The sequence below is a fragment of the Anolis sagrei genome, chromosome 7, assembly GCF_037176765.1.
Source record: "Anolis sagrei isolate rAnoSag1 chromosome 7, rAnoSag1.mat, whole genome shotgun sequence".
In the NCBI taxonomy this organism is placed as follows: domain Eukaryota; kingdom Metazoa; phylum Chordata; class Lepidosauria; order Squamata; family Dactyloidae; genus Anolis; species Anolis sagrei.
In genome coordinates, this window is record NC_090027.1 from 39719237 (window position 1) to 39738978 (window position 19742).

Genomic DNA, 19742 nt, shown 5'->3' on the forward strand with positions numbered 1-19742 from the left:
TTCCTTCCAGCCAGGCTTTGATGCTGCAAGGCTATTAAATGCTAATCAATGTGCCTTGAACGGACAAGAGTTCTTTCTCCCACCCTGGACATTCCACAGATATATAAATCTCACTTGGCTAGTTTCCAACAGTCCTCACAGCCTCTGAGTTTGCTTGCCGTAGATGTGGGTGAAATGTCAGGAGAGAATGCTTCTGGAACATGGCCATACAGCCTGGAAGACTCACAGCAACCCAGTGATTCCGGCCATGAAAGCCTTCGACAACACATTCCTTCCTGAACTTGCCAAGAAAATAATAGTTTGGCATACGTTGGAAATGTCTCCACGACACACAACAACAAAGCTGTGGAGGAGTCACATTCATAACAGTGGTGTCTCTGAGCATGTGCAGAGGGCAGCTCTTGCCTGAGCAATGGGAGCGCACTCCTATAGTGTCAATAGTGAGCATGGCAAAAAGGGTCCCATGTTACACTTCCAATTGGGACTTTGCAGTTTCCCTGCATGGTAAGGGAGATGTAGTTCCAAAAAGGTATTGTGCCTTTTTTGCCAAAGAGTGCTGGTGCCTCATCAAACTATAAGTCCCAGGATTCCATAGAATGGAGTTGTGGAGGTTTAAAGCGGTGTCAAGCTGCATTAAGTTCACAGTATGGACGAGACCAAAGTTGCAACAAATGCGCGGCTTCTATTCACAAGAGCCGAGCAATAACCCCAATATTTGGCTTTCAAAAATTGGGGTGCAGAAGGAATCTTTGCAGCAGACGGTCTTTGCAAGAATGTGGAATGAGTTGCAGAGGTGTCTCTGAGCATGCACAGAGGGCAACTCCTTCCTGAGCAATTGCAGCCTAGTCCTGCCCATAATTCACATTTCCTCTGAGCCACTTTTCTGGCGAAAGCAGGCCCTCGTTTTCCAACATTGTGTTTCCAACAAGTTCCCTTGAAAAGTAGAGGAAACATGACTCCAACTCTGATACTCTCTAAAGCATCACCGAAAACCATTTGGACACATCTGCGGCATTTGCACAAGCGCAACGGCGCAATCCAAAAGTTCCCGGAAACATAATAATAATGGAAAAAGGAATATTTCTGATGGCACCGAAGCACCACTCCTTAATCCAAACCGAGAATATTTGTGCATGTTTTTGCTTTCCCACCCCAAAAATCAGTCCGGAACAATGACTAAATTATATTCCAAGTAGATGATTAACCACTTGGTCGACGTCAGGGTTGACCCAGCTGCCTCCAGAACTTGCCCAAAGGCCCAGAAAGGTTGCCATTTATTGCACATGTATTTGAAACAACGTGAAGGAGAAGAAGGGGTGAAAAGTCACTCTCCATCCAGAATAAAAAATATAGAGGAGAGGAGGAAAAATCCATAGGGTGCTAACACTTTGGCTTCCCAGAATGCAAAGCTGCACAAGGGATTCAGGAGCCAGGTCAAAGTGGAGCCAAAGAATTGGGGTACACCACAAATTGGGGAGCTCACATAGGGAATAATAGGGGAGAGTCATTGACAACAGTGGCATTATGGATGAGCATCCTTTGCAGGCCTTTTGGGGTATGCCATGCCCCTCCGTAGCTCATTTTGGCTCCCCATATCGCCTCCCAAGTCCGCCCCGAACCCCAAAATCCCATATTTTGTAATAGGGGTGCCCCACTATCCCAGCAAAGGGGTAGGAATGCCCAAAAAGGCCCCATTTGCCTCTGCTGTGGAAATACAGGCCGGCTTGAGGGTCTTCCACCCCATTTCTGGGGAGAAAGCTTAAAGGGACCCCGGGACCCCAAAGCGGGGCCGGCGGGAACCCCGCGAGGGCGGATACTATTCCCACAGAGCCTCTGCTAGATGGGGAGATGCTGCATTCCCTTCCAAAGGAGTCCATTTTGTGGAGCCTTTGAATATTCAAATTGAAAGTAACGCGCAATCATTGATTGTCAAATCATTGGTTTCTAGGGCTTTTAAATACTTGGCTTGGGGAGAGAAAAATTCAAACTTATATCCGAAGGTATAAAACTTTAATATTGCCTGCCTCCCACTTGGGATGTGCAGAAAAAGATTTGGAAGGCCTTTTTGAGGGAAAAATTTCGATTTTCTTCTTTGCATTGGGAAGCCAAGCTGAGCACTTCAGAGAGGGGTGTGTGTGTGTGTTTTCCCCATACTTTGTTTTTCCCTTATCCAGCATTTTGGTGTGTTTTTATTTATCTTCCCAATCACGAACAAAAACAAGCAGCAACTTTATCCATCTTCTCCACTTGCAGCATGTCAGGTAAGTCGGATTTAATTCACTTCCATTGGCTTTTTTTGGGACCAAATAAAAAAGGGGAGGAGGAGGGAAAAGGGAGAGAGAGAGAGAGAAAGCAAGGGAAGGAGGAGAGAAGGGGAGAGAAGGAAGGGGAGAAAAAAAGGAAGTCCAAGCAGTTTCCAAACGGCAAGGCGCAATGGAAATCAAATGTGTTTTAAGCGCGGTGTAGGCTTCACCGAACTCATATACATAAAATATACACACACCCAACGCCATTGCGCCAGGGCCGTGGGGGGGCCGCTCTCCAGGTGTGCGCTCAGGAATGCGGCTGCTCCAGAGGCCTTTTGTGCAGAAGAAGGAGCCTTGGCTCTAGGCAAGCGCACAACCCTCAGCTCCCCTCACCTTGCCCTGCAAAGGTGCCCCTTCTCCCCAAACTTCCCAAGACCTTCGGCTAAAAGGCAGGGACCTCTCTGCCCCAAAAGACATCTCCAAGGGGCAGAGGAGTTCCTCCCAACCAAAGTGTTTCCAAAGGACAGAATGCATCACACCATGCAAAAGAGAGAGGCGTCTAGATCCATTTTCCTTTTATTATTTTGAATTTCACAATAGCGTTGTGCAGTTTTAGGTATCTCTTCGAAAATGCCTAATTTGTCCGATTCGAAGGCGCTGGCGATTGCAAGAGTCTTAGAATCGTACAAATACGGCATTTTGTAAGACACCGGTGATTGCAAGCATCTTAGAATCGGACAAATACACTCATTTCAGTCCCACCAAATGATGTAGGTGTAAATGTAGATGGAAAACGCCTCTGATTCTAAGGTGCACCCCATTTTAGCGGTGTTTATGTGGGGGGAAATGCAGTAGTTCTAGGTTGTATGTTACCGCATTTCTCTGATTCTAAGACGGTGACGATTCCAAGGCATGCACAAATTTCAGTCCTACCAAATGATGTGGAAAGCACCTCTGATTCTAAGGTGCACCCCCATTTTTAGCAGTGTTTATGTGGGGGAAAATGCAGTAGTTCTAAGTTGTATATTACCGTATTTCTCCGATTCTAAGACAGCGACGATTCCAAGACACACACAAATTTCAGTCCCACCAAATGACATATATGTAGATGTAGATGGAAAACACCTCTGATTCTAAGGTGCACCCCATTTTTAGCGGTGTTTATGTGGGGGGAAATGCAGTAGTTCTATGTTGTATGTTACTGCATTTCTCTGTTTCTAAGACGGTGGCAATTCCAAGGCACACACAAATTTCAGTCCCACCAAATGACGTAGATGTAGATGTAGATGTAGACATTGATGTAGATGGAAAGCACCTCTGATTCTAAGATGCACCCCATTTTTAGCAGTGTTTGCAGTAGTTCTAGGTTGCATGTTACCGTATTTCTCCGATTCTAAGACGGCAACGATTCCAAGGCACACACAAATTTCAGTCCCACCAAATGACATAGATGCAGATGTAGATGTAGACATCGAGGTAGATCAAAAGCACCTCTGATTCTAAGGTGCATCCCATTTTTAGAGGTGTTCATATGGAAAGAGATGGAGTAGTTCTAGATTGTATTCTACCATATTTCTCTGATTCTAAGATGCCAGCGATTGCAAGGCACACACTAATTTCAATCCCACCAAACGATATAGATATAGACGTAAACATAGATGTAAAGCACCCCCAATTCTAAGACGCACCCCATTTTTAGTGGTGTTTATGTGGGGGAAAAATGCAGTCGTGCTATGTTGTATGTTTCCTTATTTCTCCGATTCTAAGACGGCGACGATTCCAAGGCACACACAAATTTCAGTCCCACCAAAATGACATAGATGTCGACATCGATGTAGATGGAAAGCACCTCTGATTCTAAGGTGCACCCCATTTTTAGAGGTGTTCAAATGGGGAAAATGTAGTAGTTCTAGATTGTATTCTACTGTATTCCTTCAATTCTGATGATTGCAAGGGACACACTAAATTCAGTCTGACCAAATAATGTAGATATAGATGTAGACGTAGATGCAGATGGAAAGCACCTCTGATTCTAAAGCGCACCCCATTTGTAGAGGTGTTTATATGGGGAAAATGTAGTCGTTCTAGATTATATTCTACCGTTTTTCTTCAATTTTGACGATTGCAAGGCACACACTGAATTCAGTACCACCAAATAATGTAGATGTAGATGGAAAGCACCTCCAATTCTAAGGTGCACCCCATTTTTAGAGGTGTTTATATGGGGGGGGGGTAATGCAGTAGTTCTAGTTTGCATTCTACCATATTTCTTTGATTCAAAGACTCCCATTGCAAGGCATGCACTAAATGATATATAGGTATGTAGATGTAAAGCACCTCCAATGCTAAGGTGCACCCCATTTTTGAAGGTATTTGAGGGAAATGCACTAGTTCTAGGTTGTATTCTACAACATTTCTCCAATTCTAAGACAGTGATGATTGCAAGGCACACACTTAATTAATGATATAGATATGTAGATGTAAAGCACCTTTGAGTTTAAGGTGTACCCCATTTTTAGAGATGTTTATATGGGGAAAAGGCAGTAGTTCTAGGTTGTATTCTACCATATAGCTCTGATTTTAAGACAGTGATGATTGCAAGGCACACACTAAATTCAGTCCCACCAAATGATGTAGATGTATATGTAGATGCAAAGCACCTCAGATTCTAAGGTACACCCCATTTTTAGAGGAGAAAATGTAGTTGTCTATGTTTGATTCTACCGTATTTCTTCGATTCTAAGATGCCATCGATTGCAAGGGACACACTCTTTCACTCCTACCAAATCAATAGATGTAAAGCACCTCCAATTCTAAGGTGCAACCCAATATTAGAGATGTTTATATGGGGGAAAGTGGAGCAGTTCTAAGTTGGATACGACCGTATTTCTTCAATTGTAAGGTGTTGCCGCTTAGAAGGTGCACACTAATTTCAGCCCCACCAACTGATATGTATGTATGTATGTATATCTGTGATTCTAAGGTGTACCCCATTTTTGGAAATGTCGAATATCGGGAGAAAGTCTGTCTTAGATTCGAAGAAATACGGTAGTTCATTCTACTCTTATTCTTTGATCCTAAGGCACTGCCGATTGTAAGGCGCCCATTGATTTCCTAATTCCGGTGACATTAAAAACAGATGTGTGTGTGTGTGTGTGTGTGTGTTTGTTGTGATTCTAAGGCACACCTTGTTATTACACTCATTTATAGGGGATAGAATAGAAGAAATAGGATATTTTAGTGTTGACATGCTGTTGGTTGTAAACTGTACATTTTATTGTTTGTAGAGTTGTGAGCGGCTTTGAGTCTCTTTGAAGATAGGAAAGTGGCATATCTATGTGTGTGTATGTGTGTATGTATGTGTGTGTATAAATACTAGCTATCCCCTGCCATGCATTGCTGTGTCCCAGTCTGTGTGTATGTGCTTTGTGTTTGCATGTGAGTGTATATGTGTGTGTGTGTGTGTGGTTTTGTGCATGCGTTGTAATGTAAATTTTGTTTTTTGGCTTTTTAAGAATCTTCTGCTGTGTTTGTCAGTGTTTTTATGAGTGATGGTCACTCGTTAGCCTGATACGTGTCTTGTGTCCAAATTTGGTGTCAATTTGTCCAGTGGTTTTTGAGTTATGTTAATCCCACAAATGAACATTACATTTTTATTTATATAGACTAGCCATCCCCTGCCATGCGTTGCTGTGGCCCACATGGGGGTTCTGTGTGGGAGGTTTGGCCCAATTCTATCACTGGTGTGGTTCAGAATGCTCTGTGACTGTAGGGATTGTATAAATCCCAGCAACTACAACTCCCAAATGTCAAGATTGTATTTTTCCCAAACTCCAGCAGTGTTCACATTTGGGCATATTGAGTATTTGTGTAGAGTTTAGTCCAGATCTATCATTGTTTGAGTCCACAGTGATCTCTGGATGTAGGTGAACTATGACTCCAAAATCAAAGGACACTGCCCGCCAAACCCATCCAGCATTTTCTGTTGGTCATGGGAGAACTGTGTGCCAAGTTTGGTTCAGTTCCATCGTTGGTGGGATTCAGAATGTTCTTTGATTGCAGGTGAACTATAAATCCCAGCAACTACAACTCCCAAATGACAAAATCAATTTTTTCCAGTGAAGGACATATATTGGGTTGTTAAGTGTCTTGTGTCCAAATTTGGTGTCAATTCGTCCAGTAGTTTCTGAGTTCTGGCCATTCCTGGGGCATCCACAAGTGGCGCTGCTGAGCAACACAGTTCCCCAAGTTCCGCTGCGCCTCAAAACTTTGCGCATTTCCTGTCTTGTTTTTTGTGTGTGTTTTGCACATTGGATGGGTTACTGCAAGGAAACGTTTCCCAAAGGCTATTTCCCTTATCGTTGTGCCCACTGAGAGAGCAAAGTCGGAGCGAGAAAAATTGGGAATGGGGAAAAAAGAAATATAGAGAGACATATAATGTGTCCAGACCAACCTCTTGGTTTCCTTTATTGAGTCTCATATAAAAGGTATTCTGAGAGAGGAGAGGGTCCCTTGAAGGGCTCGACTAGATGACCTTTGGGGAACCCTTCTCATCTTTATTGTGTGCTGGAGAAATGTGGCACTTCTCACTAGATGTGTGTTTTTCTTTTCCTGACACACTTCAGGTTTCGTATAATGCTTGGAAACTTTGGGGAGGCCCCGCTCCGCTTAGATATTAAAGTTCCAGGATAAGTGTTTAATGGGTGCCTCTATTGTCGAGTTTTAATGCCATAGCTCAAGGCTATGAGATACTGGGAGTTGTAGTTTAGCAAGGTCCTTCACCTTCTCTGTTAGGCAGGGTGAAAGTGCAACTCCCAGGATTGTACAGCATTGCATCAAGGCAGTTATTGGGATTCGTCATCTTGACTGCTCTGATATTGATTTTCACGTATGAAATGGTGTCAGAAAGAGACAGGAATGAGTGTGACGTGACGATTTGAGTTTGCTCAAGTTGGGTGACCTTGGCTGAGTCACACTCTCTTGACCCTCCTTTGAACCCATCTTTCCAAGGAAACGTACGGTCTGTTGGGAGTGAAATCAAGACACACAATGAGAATCCTTTCACCTTCTGGAGCCCCCGAAGGCCTGGGTTGTAGGAAAGGAATGAACCAAGGGAGTTACAGTTTTGCAAGGTCTTATGCCCTCTTCTAAGACTGCCTTACAGAACTGCAATTCCCATGACTTTGTGGCTGTGAAGGTCGTGTCAAATAGGGAAAATTCTATGTCATAGATCAGGCATGGGCAAACTTGGGCCCTCCAGGTGTTTGGGCCTGAGGCTGTTAGGAATTGTGGGAGTTGAAGTCCAAAACACCTAGAAGGCCCAGGTTTGCCCATGCCTGGCATAGATGCACTTAAGGAAACCGATGCACAGTATTTTGTATTTTCTGTTGGTTATGGAAGTTCTGTGTGCCAAATTTGGTTCAATTCCATTGTTGGAGTTCAGAATGCTCTTTGATGGGAGGGAAATTATACATCCCAGCAGCTCCGAAATGCCAAAGTTTATTTTTCCCAAAGCTCTCCAGTATTTTCTGTTGGTCATGGGAGTTCTGTATGCCAAGTTTGGTTCAATTCCATCGTTGGCGGAGTTCAGAATGCTCTTTGATTGTAGGTTAATTATAAATCCCAGCAACTGCAACTCCCAAATGTCAAGGTCTATTTTCCCCAACTCCACCAGTGTTCAAATTTAGGTATATTGAATATTTGTGCCAAGTTTTACCCAAAATCTAGGGAGCCGCTGTAGTGTAATGGGTTGCACCCTTGTACTGGCAGGACTGCAGACCAAAAGATTGGCGGTTTGAATCCAGAGAGTGGGGTGAGCTCCCATCTGTCAGCTCCAGCTTCCCATGTAGGGATCTGAGAGAAGCCTCCCACAGGATGGTAACATATCTGGGCATCCCCTGGGCAACGTCTATGCAGATGGCCAATTCTCTCATACCAAAAGTGACCTGCAGTTTCTCAAATCACTTCTGACATGACAAAAGTGGGCCCAAAGACGCAAGAGTGTTTCTATTGTTTACTTCTGTCTTTTCAGGGAAGCCGAAGGTCTACCAAGGGGTCCGGGTCAAAATCACGGTGAAGGAGCTCCTGCAGCAGCGGAGGGCCAAGCAGGCGGAGGCGGAGGAGCCCGTAAGTGCCGCCTTTCCTGATACGATTGGGGACCTTTCTGCAGATTAGTTTGGGCTTTCAGGATTTGCATAAATAAGTAGCCAAAACAATATTTGACAGCATCCAAGAGCTCTTCCTTCCTCCCCAAGACTTGGCTGAGTTGCCCCTTCCCTTTCCCAGTCTCCGGCCAAATAATTTTATATGACAAGTGGACAATCAGGAAACTTTCCACGCCAATTTGGAACCCTTTTTTATTGGAGCAAGAATGCAGGATATGCCTTCCTTTCGCCTGTCGGAAGTCACCCTTCCTAGTAATTGAAAAGACAAATGTATTTAATTCTCCACATCCTTTCCAACTGTTCTCATTTTTCTGGGACGTTACCAATTCATCCCCTTCTGTCCCAGCTTTTCAACTGATTTTCAAATGTCCCGGTTTCTCTCTCTTCCTTCCCCATTTGTTCTACTTCTATTGCTGCAAACTGAGGGACCTTCCACACATCCATATAACCCAGAATATCAAGATAGAAAATCCCACAATATCTGCTTTGAACTGTGTTATCTGAGTCCACACTGACACGTATTCCAGTTCAAAGCAAAAAATGTGGGATTCATCCTCTACCATCCCAGCTTTTCATCTGATTTTTCAAATGTTCTGGTTTCTCTCTCTTCCTTCCACTTTCCCCATTTGTCCTCCTTCCATTGCTGCAAAACGAGGGCCCATCCATACATCTATATAACCCAGAATATCAAGACAGAAAATCCCACAATATCTGCTTTGAATTGGGTTATTTGAGACCACACTGCCACATATTCCAGTTCAAAGCAAATATTGGGGATTCATCCTCTACTGTCCCAGCTTTTATCTGATCTTTCAAATGTCCCATTTTCTCTCTCTTCCTTCCACTTTCCCCATTTGTCCTCCTTCTATTCCTGCAAACTGAAGGCCCTTCCATACATTTATATAACCCAGAATATCAAGACAGAAAACCTCACAATATCTGCTTTGAACTGGGTTTTCTGAGTCCACGCTGCCGTATATTCCAGTTCAAAGCAGAAAATGTGGGGTTTTATTCAGTTGTGTGGAAGGGAACTGGGTCCAAGGTGCACAAGAAGGTTGCATTCATGCCAATTGGAGAAGAATGCAAAATCTTGCTCTTCCCTGTGAGTTTAGGCTGAAGCAAACTGCAAAAGTAGTTTGCCCTCAAATAACATTCAAATTGGATTAATTTTACAGTGTGTAACTCTAGGCATGTGTAGGTCCTCGGCAACAATTCTACGCTCTACTTAGCAGCTGGGTTAACTAAAACACTCAGCTAACTATAGTCAAACATAAATAAATTCCGACCCCTTGCTTCAATATCTCACATTTCCCCAATTGTTGCTATCAGTAGTTTAAAAAATATGTGTTGTCGAAGGCTGTCATGGCTGGAACAACTGGGTTGCTGTGAGTTTTCCAGAATCTATGGCTATGTTCCGGAAGCATTCTCTCCTGACGTTTCTCCCACATCTATGGCAGGCATCCTCAGAGGTTGTGAGCCCAGAAAACTCACAGCAAACCGGTTTGAAAACAGCACAAAAACTTGGTAATCCTGATCTTCTAGCAGGCATGGGCAAACTTGGGCCTTCCAAGTGTTTTGGACTCCAACTCCCACAATTCCTAACAGCCTCAGGCCCCTTCCTTCCCCCCCTCAGCCGCTTAAGTGGCTGAGGGGGAAAAGGAAAGGGCCTGAGGCTGTTAGGAATTGTGGGAGTTGGAGTCCAAAACACTTGGAAGGCCCAAGTTTGCCCATTCCTGTCCTAGATTTGGAGGAGACATGGCTCCCTCACTTCGCTTATTCTGGGATGAAGTGAGACATCTTTCTAACAGCCTTGAATCATAGAATAATAACATTGGAAGAGACCCCCAAGGCCATCTAGTCCATCCCCCTTTTGCATTGCATGAAAAGCACAATAAAAGCACCCCCGACAGATGGCCATCCAGCCTCTCTTTAAAAGCTTCCAAAAGCTTTATCTTGAGTAGACTTCGAGATAAAGTTTTTTTCAAATTCCTTGACATTTTGGAAAACTCCCTCTTGCAGGAAAGGCATTTTGGAGCTCGCTTCCAGTTCCCCTGCCCACCTGCCGGATCGGCATCTGGCGCTCAAGACATCTGCCGTTTGCAAACACACACCCAAAACAGCTGCCAGAAAACCGGCCTTTTTATGGCTTTTGTGGCCAGGAACTTGTAAATTCCAAGGAAAGGCAATCTGCAGATCAGGGCTTGGCCTCTCGGTTACCTTTCCAAGCATTTCCTGCTCTTTCATTACAGCAGGTTAATCGCCAGATAAAAATAAAAAACACGTTGGAAGCATACATACGCTGAGATCTATCCATGGCGAAAAAAAATCACTGGAAGCAGGATATAAACATCTTGAAGCTCAGACTTACATCCAGATCCTAAACAGAACTTTGTATTGATTCATCCCAAAATCCGTGTTGGTTTTCTACAGTCTCTGCCAGGAAAGAAACACTCAACTTACCTCCACTTTGCAAGGAGTTAAAAGGAAGGAAGGAAGGAAGCAAGGATGGAAGGAAAGAAGGAAGGAAGGAAGGAAGGAAGAAATGAAGGAAAGAAAGGAAGGAAGGATTGAAAGAAGGAAGGAAGCAAGGATGGAAGGAAAGAAGGAAGGAAGGAAGGAGGGAGAGAAGGAAGGAAGGAAGGAAGGATGGAAGGAAGGAAGAAGGAAAGAAAGAAAGAAAGAAAGAAAGAAAGAAAGAAAGAAAGAAAGAAAGGAAGAAGGAAGAAGGAATGAAGAAAGGATGGAAGGAAAGAAGGAAGAAAGGAAGGATGGAAGGAAGGAAGGAAAGAAAGAAGGAAGGAAGGAAGGAAGGAAGGAAGGAAGGAAGGATCGAAAGAAGGAAGGAAGCAAGGATGGATGGAAGGAAGGAAGGAAGGAAGGAAGAAAGGAAGAGAAACAAGGAAAGAGGGAAGAAAGGAAAGAAAGGAAAGGAAAGGAAAGGAAAGAAAGAAAGAAATGAAAGAAGGGAGGAAGGAAGGAAGGAAGGAAGGAAGGAAGGAAGGAAGGGGAAAGGTGTCCTTTGTTTAGTTTTGTTTTGCTTTCCGATGGAGATACACTCCTGCTTGGCTTTGTTTTGCCTCTTTCAGCCTTTTGCTTCTTTGTCTCTTCCCATTCTTAGGTTTCCAGGGAGAGCTGTGCCACTGAGGTCCAGTTCACCGATGCTTTCTCTCCTCCTCCTTGCACAGGTGAGTACAAAGACTGCATGGAGTATATCATCCATGCAAAGCAGAGGTGCTGGCCGTCTTCCCTAGGCTTCCCAATCTCATTCCCAGAATTTGCACTTGGTGTCTTGGGAACTGGAGGAACAAATAAGGAATGTGACCAATCAGGAGTGCTTGCCTTCTTCCTCAGACTTCCCAATTTCATTCCCAGAATTCGCTCCTGGAGCCTTGGGAACTGGAGGAACGAATAAGGAATGTGTCCAATCAGGAGTGTGGAAAGGGTCCCCTGAACGCAGATGAGGGCAGAGATGTGGATGGAGGGGGGGGGAGAAGGACGCTTTCAGAAGCACCTTTCTGGTGGCTCCTCCGTTTGCTCCTTGCCTTTATATCCACCCTGTTCTCCCACCCAGAAAGATCAATCAAGAGGCACAAGGAGGTCACATCGAATTAGTTTCTCCTGCCAAAAAGGGTTCTGGCGGATGGAGTTCCAGCAGATCCAGGGGTTTCCAGTCCTTGAAGTAGTGCCTCTTTTCGCCCCCTTTCTCTATCCTGGAAGGAAGGAAGGAAAGAAGGAAGGAGGGAAAGAAGGAATCCTTCTCCCTTTTTGCTATCAGCTTCTTCCCAGTTTGCAGAGCTCTCCAGGAGCTGACAAAAGGCCCAGGAGGCAAGGATTTGGCCAGTTCTTTTTCCCCTTCTCGCAAGACCAGTGAAACCAACTTGTGGCTAGATTAGTGGCCAACACATACAAACACAGATATACAAATATACTTACATATCCTGGGATCAAGGATGTGCAAGGCGGCTATGTTTATGTGCCTCCGACTGCTTGCTTCTAGCAGGCCTGTCCAGGTGGTGTTTGGATATAAAGTTGTGAATGGTTTGTTTTCCAAGATCTGTTCTTTTTAAACTCATTGTGCATCTTTAATTTGTGTTTTGAACCGTATTATGCATCTATGCGTGGCTTTATTTTAACCTGTTGCTTCCCACTTCCATGCATGGGAGGGCCAGATAAGGAATAATAACACCATGTCATGTGGTTTTTGTTCCTGGGTTGTAAATGTCACTTCCTAATTATCATAAAAACACAGGGAAAGTTTATTAAACTGAAAAACTTTAATGTATTGTTGAAGGCTTTTGTGGCAGGAATCACTGGGTTGTTGTAGGGTTTTCTGGGCTATATGGCCATGTTCTAGAGGCATTTTCTCCTGACGTTTCGCCTGCATCTATGGCAAGCATCCTCAGAGGTAGTGAGGTCTGTTGGAAGTAGGAAAAAGGGGTTTATATATCTGTAGAATGACCAGACTCTTGCCTGTTAGAGCTAGGTGTGAATGTTTCAACTGACCACCTTGATTAGCATTTGATTGCCTGGCAGTGCCTGGAGCAATTTGTGTTGAGAAGCGATTAGATGTCTTTGACCAGTATTAAAAAACTCTAAAATCAGAACAGCACAACAACAGAGAGGAAACAAACAAGGACATTTAATCACCTCTCAACAAAAGATTGCTCCAGGCACTGCCAGGCAATCAAATGCTAATCAAGGTGGTCAGTTAAAACATTCACACCTAGCTCCAACAGACAAGAATCCTTTGTCCCACCTTGGTCATTCCACAGATATATAAAGCCATTTTCCTACTTCCAACATACCTCACTACCTCTGAGGATGCTTGCTATAGATACAGGCGAAACGTCAGGAGAGAATGCCTCTAGAACATGGCCATATAGCCTGAAAAAAACCTACAACAACCCTGCAAAAAATTTGTTTTTGTGGGACATCCTGCTGCAGCACATTTTGCAATCATTTTTTAATTAATTGTGGCTTAATTAGTCTAAACCAATTAAACCATTAATTAATAGTTCACCAAGTCTAAACCAATTAAGCCACATAAACAAAGTGTTCTCAAAGACTTTCCTGGCTGGAATCAATGGGTTGCTGTGCCTTTTCTGGTCTGTCTGGCCATGTTCCAGAAGCATTCTCTCCTGACGTTTCCAACAGACCTCCCAACCTCTCAGGATGCCTGCCATAGATGTGGAGGAAACGTCAGGAGAGAATGCTTCTGGAACATGGCCAGACAGCCCGGAAAACTCACAGCAACCCACAAAAACAAAGTTTCTGGAGTAGAGCAACTACTTTCAAACTGAGAACCGCACAATTAATCAGAAAGTAACACTTTCAAACCAGGGAAAGAAACTTTCTCAAAATTGGTTACATAGTATAATAGTTACTATCAGTATTAGTATTATTTATTTTGTTGCATTCCTCTGCCATGCTAAGTCAATGAGACTGTAACTGTATGCTCACAGATTGGTGTGCATAGCTGTTTTGTTTGTAAACAATGGCACTGTATAACAAAATGTGCATTAATGTGTGCAGCGGATGCACAATGCAAGCCATGCGTCATCTGTGGAGCTCCTCCGAATCAGCTGGCATAATCCTGTCTCACAGTCTGGCAACCTTGAGTCCAGTTTTTGATTCTGGAAGAGCATTGAGTTGGAGTTTTTCGTCTGTTTCTTCTCCTTTCAGCCCCTTTTGCAGATACAGACCTCGAGCCTTCCTCCTCCTCCTCTTCCTCCGGCTGCCTCCAGCCTTGGTCGTTCCAGAGCTGCCTCACCTGCGAAGAGATTCCCAGTTACCTGGAGCAACTGGTGGACTCCTGCCTCCAAACGGAGCCCGTTTTGGATGCCCCTTTGCCTTTGGCCCAAGGCCATATGACCTGCCCTCCCGGCGGCTACCAGCCCGGTCCACCTCCTTGCCTCAACCAGAGCCTGGTAATTTCATAGAATCATAGAATCAAAGAGTTGGAAGAGACCTAATGGGCCATCATCCAGTCCAACCCCATTCTGCCAAGAAGCAGGAATATTGCATCCAAATCACCCCCGACAGATGGCTATCCAGCCTCTGTTTAAAAGCTTCCAAAGAAGGAGCCTCCACCACACTCCAGGGCAGAGAGTTCCACTGCTGAACGGTTCTCACAGTCATGGGCCATCCAGTCCAACCCCATTCTGCCAAGAAGCAGGAATATTGCATTCAAATCACCCCTGACAGGTGGCCATCCAGCCTCTGTTTAAAAGCTTCCAAAGAAGGAGCCTCCACCACACTCCAGGGCAGAGAGTTCCACTGCTGAATGGCTCTCACAGTCAGGAAGTTCTTCCTCATGTTCAGATGGAATCTCCTCTCTTGTAGTGTGAAGCCATTGTTCCGTGACCTAGTCTCCAGGGAAGCAGAAAACAATCTTGCTCCCTCCTCCCTGTGACTTCCTCTCACATATTTATACATTGCTATCATATCTCCTCTCAGCCTTCTCTTCTTCATTCTAAACATGCCCAGCTCCTTAAGCCGCTCCTCATAGGGCATGTTCTCCAGACCCTTGATCATTTTAGTCGCCCTCCTCTGGACACATTCCAGCTTGTCAATATCTCTCGTCAATTGTGGTGCCCAGAATTGGACACAATATTCCAGATGTGGTCTAACCAAACCAGAATAGAGCATGGGGAGCATGACATGCCTGGATCTAGACACTAGGCTCCTCTTGATGCAGGCCAAAATCCCATTGGCTTTTTTTGCCGCCACATCACATTGTTGGCTCATGTTTAACTTGTTGTCCACAAGGACTCCAAGATCTTTTTCACACGAACTGCTCTCGAGCCAGGCATCGTCCCCCATTTTGCAATCTGTGCATCAGGCTTCATGGCCCTCCAAACAGGGACCCTTTCACATCACATTGCTATAGTGCTATGACCCTGGGAGGTATTTATTTATTATTTTGTCCATTGAAAGTATTTCTGTATCACCTCCCACCCCACAAGGGATTCAGAGACCGTTTTTCAGATATCATGGATCCAAATTATTGAGACACCAGGGCAACCCAATGTAGGGCATTCACAGCTGGATTTGTAAGATGCCTTACCATCTTACCAATCCAACCCCAATAACTGCGCAGAGTTTTCTTCAACAAGGGATACACAGAGGTCATTTTTGCTGACTCTTTGCTCAGAAATATGGCCTCCAGCACCAGAGACTAATTGAAGATCTCCCATCCAAGTACTAACCAGGCCTGACCCAGCTAAATTTCCCAAATAAGGTGGGATATGGTGCCTTGGAAGCTAAGCAGGTCCAGCTCTGGTGACTACTTGGATGGGAGACTGCTAGTATGTCAAAGAAGGGACTCGCAAAAATCACCTCTGAATTGTACGTGGGAGTCATTCACATTGCCTGCGGATTAATACAATTCCGTAAAATTGTATAGGGTTCCCTTAGGCAAGGGAAACGTGGTAGCTCAGTGGGTTAAACCATTAGCTGCAGGAAATCTGCTGACCAGAGGGTTATTAGTTCAAAGCCGTGAGTTGGGGTGAGCTCCCAGCTGTCAGCCCTAGCTTCTGCCTATCTAGCCGTTCAAAAGCATGCAATGTGAGTAGATCAATAGGTACTACCTCGGCGGGGAGGTTAAAGGGCACTCCATGTAGACATGCCGGCAACACGATTGGAGAAGTCTATGGACAACAGGCATGGAAAAATGGAACAATAGCACCTCCCTATGACCGAAGTTGAGCATTGCCTCCAGATGCCGGAGATGGAAGGGAAGCCTTTACCTCTGTCTGTGTACTGTACGTTGTTGTTTACTGTGTAAAAGACACTGAATGTTTGCCTTATATATGTAAAACTATAATCTGCTCTGAGTCCCTCCGGGGAGATAAATTGGAATATAAATAAAGTATATTATTGTATTACAGTAGAGTCTCGCTTATCCAACCTTTGCTCATCCAACGTTCTGTATTATCCAATGCAATCTGCATCCCACCCAGATCCACAGCTGTTTCAATACATTGTGATGTTTTGGTGCTAAATTTGTAAATACAGCAATTACTACATAATGTTACCATGTATTGAACTGCTTTTTATGTCAATTTGTTGTAAAAGAGGATGTTTTGGTGATTCATTTGCAAAATCATAACATAATTTGATGTTTTATAGGCTTATCCTTAATCCCTCCTTATTATCCAACATTTTCACTTATCCAACAATCTGCCACCTCGTTTATGTTGGATAAGCGAGACTCTACTGTATTATTAGGTAAAGGTTTTCCCTTGACATTCAGTCCAGTTGTGTCTGATTCTGGGACTGGTGCTCATCTCCATTTCTAAGCTGAAGAGCTGGCATGGCTGCATGGAGTGCCATTACCTTCTCACAGAAACACTACCTATTGATCTACTCACATTTGCATATTTTCGAACTGCTAGGTTGGCAGGAGCTGGGAGTAACAGCGGGAGCTCATGCCACTCCCTGGATTCGAACCTGCGACCTTTCAATCAGCAAGTTCAGCAGCTCAGCGGTTTAACCCACTGTGCCACCAGGGGCTCCTCCTCCTGTATTATTATTATTATTATTATTATTATTATTATTATTATTACTCGACTTTATTATTAGGTAAAGATTTCCCCTGACATGAAGTCCAGTTGTGTCCAATTCTGGAGATTGGTACTCATCTCCATTTCTAAGCCGAAGAGCCGGCATTGTCCGTAGACACCTCCAAGGTCATGTGGCTGGCATGACTGCATGGTGTGCTGTTAACCTTCCTGCTGGAGCGGTACCTATTGATCTATTCACATTTGCATGTTTTCAAACTGATAGGTTGGCAGGAGCTGGGAGTAACGGTGCTCATGCCACTCCCTGGATTCGAACCTGTGACCTTTCAATTAGCAAGTTCAGCAGCTCAGTGGTTTAACCCACTGTGCCACCAGGGGCTCCTCTTCCTGTATTACTATTATTGTTGTTGTTGTTGTTGTTGTTGTTGTTGTTGTGCTGTTATAGGTTTTTTCGGGCTATATGGCCATGTTCTAGAGCAGTGGTTCTCAACCTGTGGGTCCCCAGGTGTTTTGGCCTACAACTCCCAGAAAACCTAGCCAGTTTACCAACTTTTAGGATTTCTGGGAGTTGTAGTCCAAAACATCTGGGGACCCACAGGTTGAGAACCACTGCTCTAGAGGCATTCTCTCCTGACGTTTCGCCTGCATCTATGGCAAGCATCCTCAGAGGTAGTGATTATTATTACTATCATCATCATCATCATCATCATATTCAGAGGTGGTTTTGTGAGTTCCTTCTCTGAAAAATAGGTGGTCTCCCATCCAGAAAGTAACCAGGGTTGGCCCTGCTTAGTTTCCAAACTTGGGAGTAATTGGGCATCAATAGAGGCATTCCCTTCTGAAGAAAACCTGGGAGAGTGGGAGTGGGAGTGGGAAGGTCTCTCATCCAGAAAGTAACCAGGGTTGGCCCTGCTTAGTTTCCAAACTCAGGAGGAATTGGCATCAATAGAGACATTCCCTTCTGAAGAAAGGGAGATTGGGAGTGGGAAAAAGAACTCTTGTGTGTTTGAGGTAAGTGTGAATGTTTCAATCGGCCACCTTGATTAGCATTTAATGGCCTAGCAGTTTCAAGGTCTGGTTTCTTACTGCCTGGGGGAATCTTTTGTTGGGAGCTGATTAGCTGGCCCTGATTGTTTCTGATTGGGCTCATTTTTAACAATGCTGATTGTCTCCACTCCTCTCTTTCAGGGCACGGGGTCCCCAGATTCCTCTGATCCCTCCATCTCCTTCGACTACAGCTTCTCCCCTCCACAGCTGCTTCCTTTTGCTCCCATCAACTACAACGACTCCCCTTCTTCCTCTTTGGAAGCCAAGAGCTGTATGTACCCATCTTTAGAGGAAAGCCCCTATCCGCTGCCTTCCCACGTACAGTACAACCACGTTCCCAATCCTTGCGGATGCACATCCTGCGGCTCCCAGCACTTGGACACTTTCAGGGTCTCCGAATGCTTCCCTTACGCAAATGCGGACTGTCGGGAATACGTCCCGTCCGTCTCGGTAGCGGACGACTTCTTCCGAAGAGATAGGAGCTGGGACGCCTGCTATAGTTAACGTGGAAGCAGATATCCACCATTGTATAGAATATGTACACAAATAAGGAAATCCATAGACATTTGAAGTGGCAAAACACTGAATGCCATTTGTCCTAAGAGGGTCTCGTCTGGAGCAAGTTTCCAAAATCCACACGTCGATGACTTATCATACAATTATGCGTAAACTATTCTCTTTCTCTTTTTTTACATCTTATACACACTTTTGCTACTCTCCCTTCCCAATTATCGCTGGATAAAGAGTTCTGTGAAACTAGAAGGAAGGCACAGAAACACAGAGCTTTCCAACGCCATGTCTCCCATGACTACAACATCTATGCGCTTCTGCTCTGATCACATAAGCCATTGCGTTGCCACTGCAAATCTATACTTCACTTGACCTTTGCTTTGTTTTCCTAACCTTCACTTAAGAGCACAAATATTTTAAAGCCACATCTCACTTATTTCTTCTGCCATTCTTGTATATTTAGGTGTCCAATAAACAAATACCATCAGGTTTGTTGACAATTTGTGTGATTTCTCTCCTCCTTGCAGTGCCGAAATGGTTTGTCCTTGTACATTCACAGAACTACATGGTTGAAAGGGACTTTAGAGGTCATGTAGTCTCCAACATGCTTCACCAAGGCCCTGGTGGTGCAATGGGTTAAACCCTTGTGCTGGCAGGATTACTGATTGGTACATCAGCTGTTAGAATCCAGGGAGAACATGGATGAGCTTCCTCTGTCAGCTCTAGCTCTCCATGTGGGGACATGAGAGAAGCCTCCCACAAGGATGGCAAAACATAAAACATCTGGGCATCCACTGGGCAACGTCCTTGTAGACAGCCAATGCTCTTACACCAGAAGCAACTTGCAGTTTCTCAAGTTGCTCCTGACATGAAAAAAAAATGCCGAAGGTATTGGTCAACTTTAGATAAAGTTGCATTTATATCCTACTTATAGAATCATTATCCTGGTCATCTCTGTGTTAAATGGGCCTTAGGTCTAATTTCTTGGTCCTCCAGAGTTTTTTGCTTCATCTCCCAGAATTACGGATTGTTGCTCAAAGTGGACAGAGCATGTCGGAAACAAAGCACCCAAGTTTGGGAATCATTGCTTTGGAATAAGGTATTTTTTTGACCAGGGACCACTTTGACCAGGGACCACTTTGACCAGGGACCTCTTGACCAGGGACCACTTTGACCAGGGACCTCTTGACCAGGGACCACTTTGACCAGGGACCACTTTGACCAGAGACCTCTTTGACCAGGGACCTCCTTGA

The 19742-nt window shown here is 44.5% G+C and overlaps 1 protein-coding gene across 1 annotated transcript; it reads left to right on the top strand.

Annotated features, from left to right (window-relative positions):
- Nucleotides 1-2254: 2254 nt before the first annotated feature.
- Nucleotides 2255-18989, top strand: POU2AF3 (POU class 2 homeobox associating factor 3). Its single transcript, XM_067470869.1, has 5 exons — nucleotides 2255-2261; nucleotides 8278-8372; nucleotides 11529-11595; nucleotides 14093-14337; nucleotides 18121-18989. The coding sequence occupies exons 1-5, from the start codon at nucleotides 2255-2257 to the stop codon at nucleotides 18481-18483; spliced, it is 777 nt and encodes a 258-aa protein (XP_067326970.1). The 3' UTR covers nucleotides 18484-18989.
- Nucleotides 18990-19742: the final 753 nt, after the last annotated feature.

What these genes read in the sequence shown, in the direction of transcription:
- POU2AF3 (XM_067470869.1), top strand. An exon ending in CTCTCCTCCTCCTTGCACAG is followed by an intron (nt 11,596 to 14,092) that starts GTGAGTACAAAG and finishes TTCTCCTTTCAG; the next exon opens with CCCCTTTTGCAGATACAGAC. An exon ending in CTTGCCTCAACCAGAGCCTG is followed by an intron (nt 14,338 to 18,120) that starts GTAATTTCATAG and finishes CCTCTCTTTCAG; the next exon opens with GGCACGGGGTCCCCAGATTC.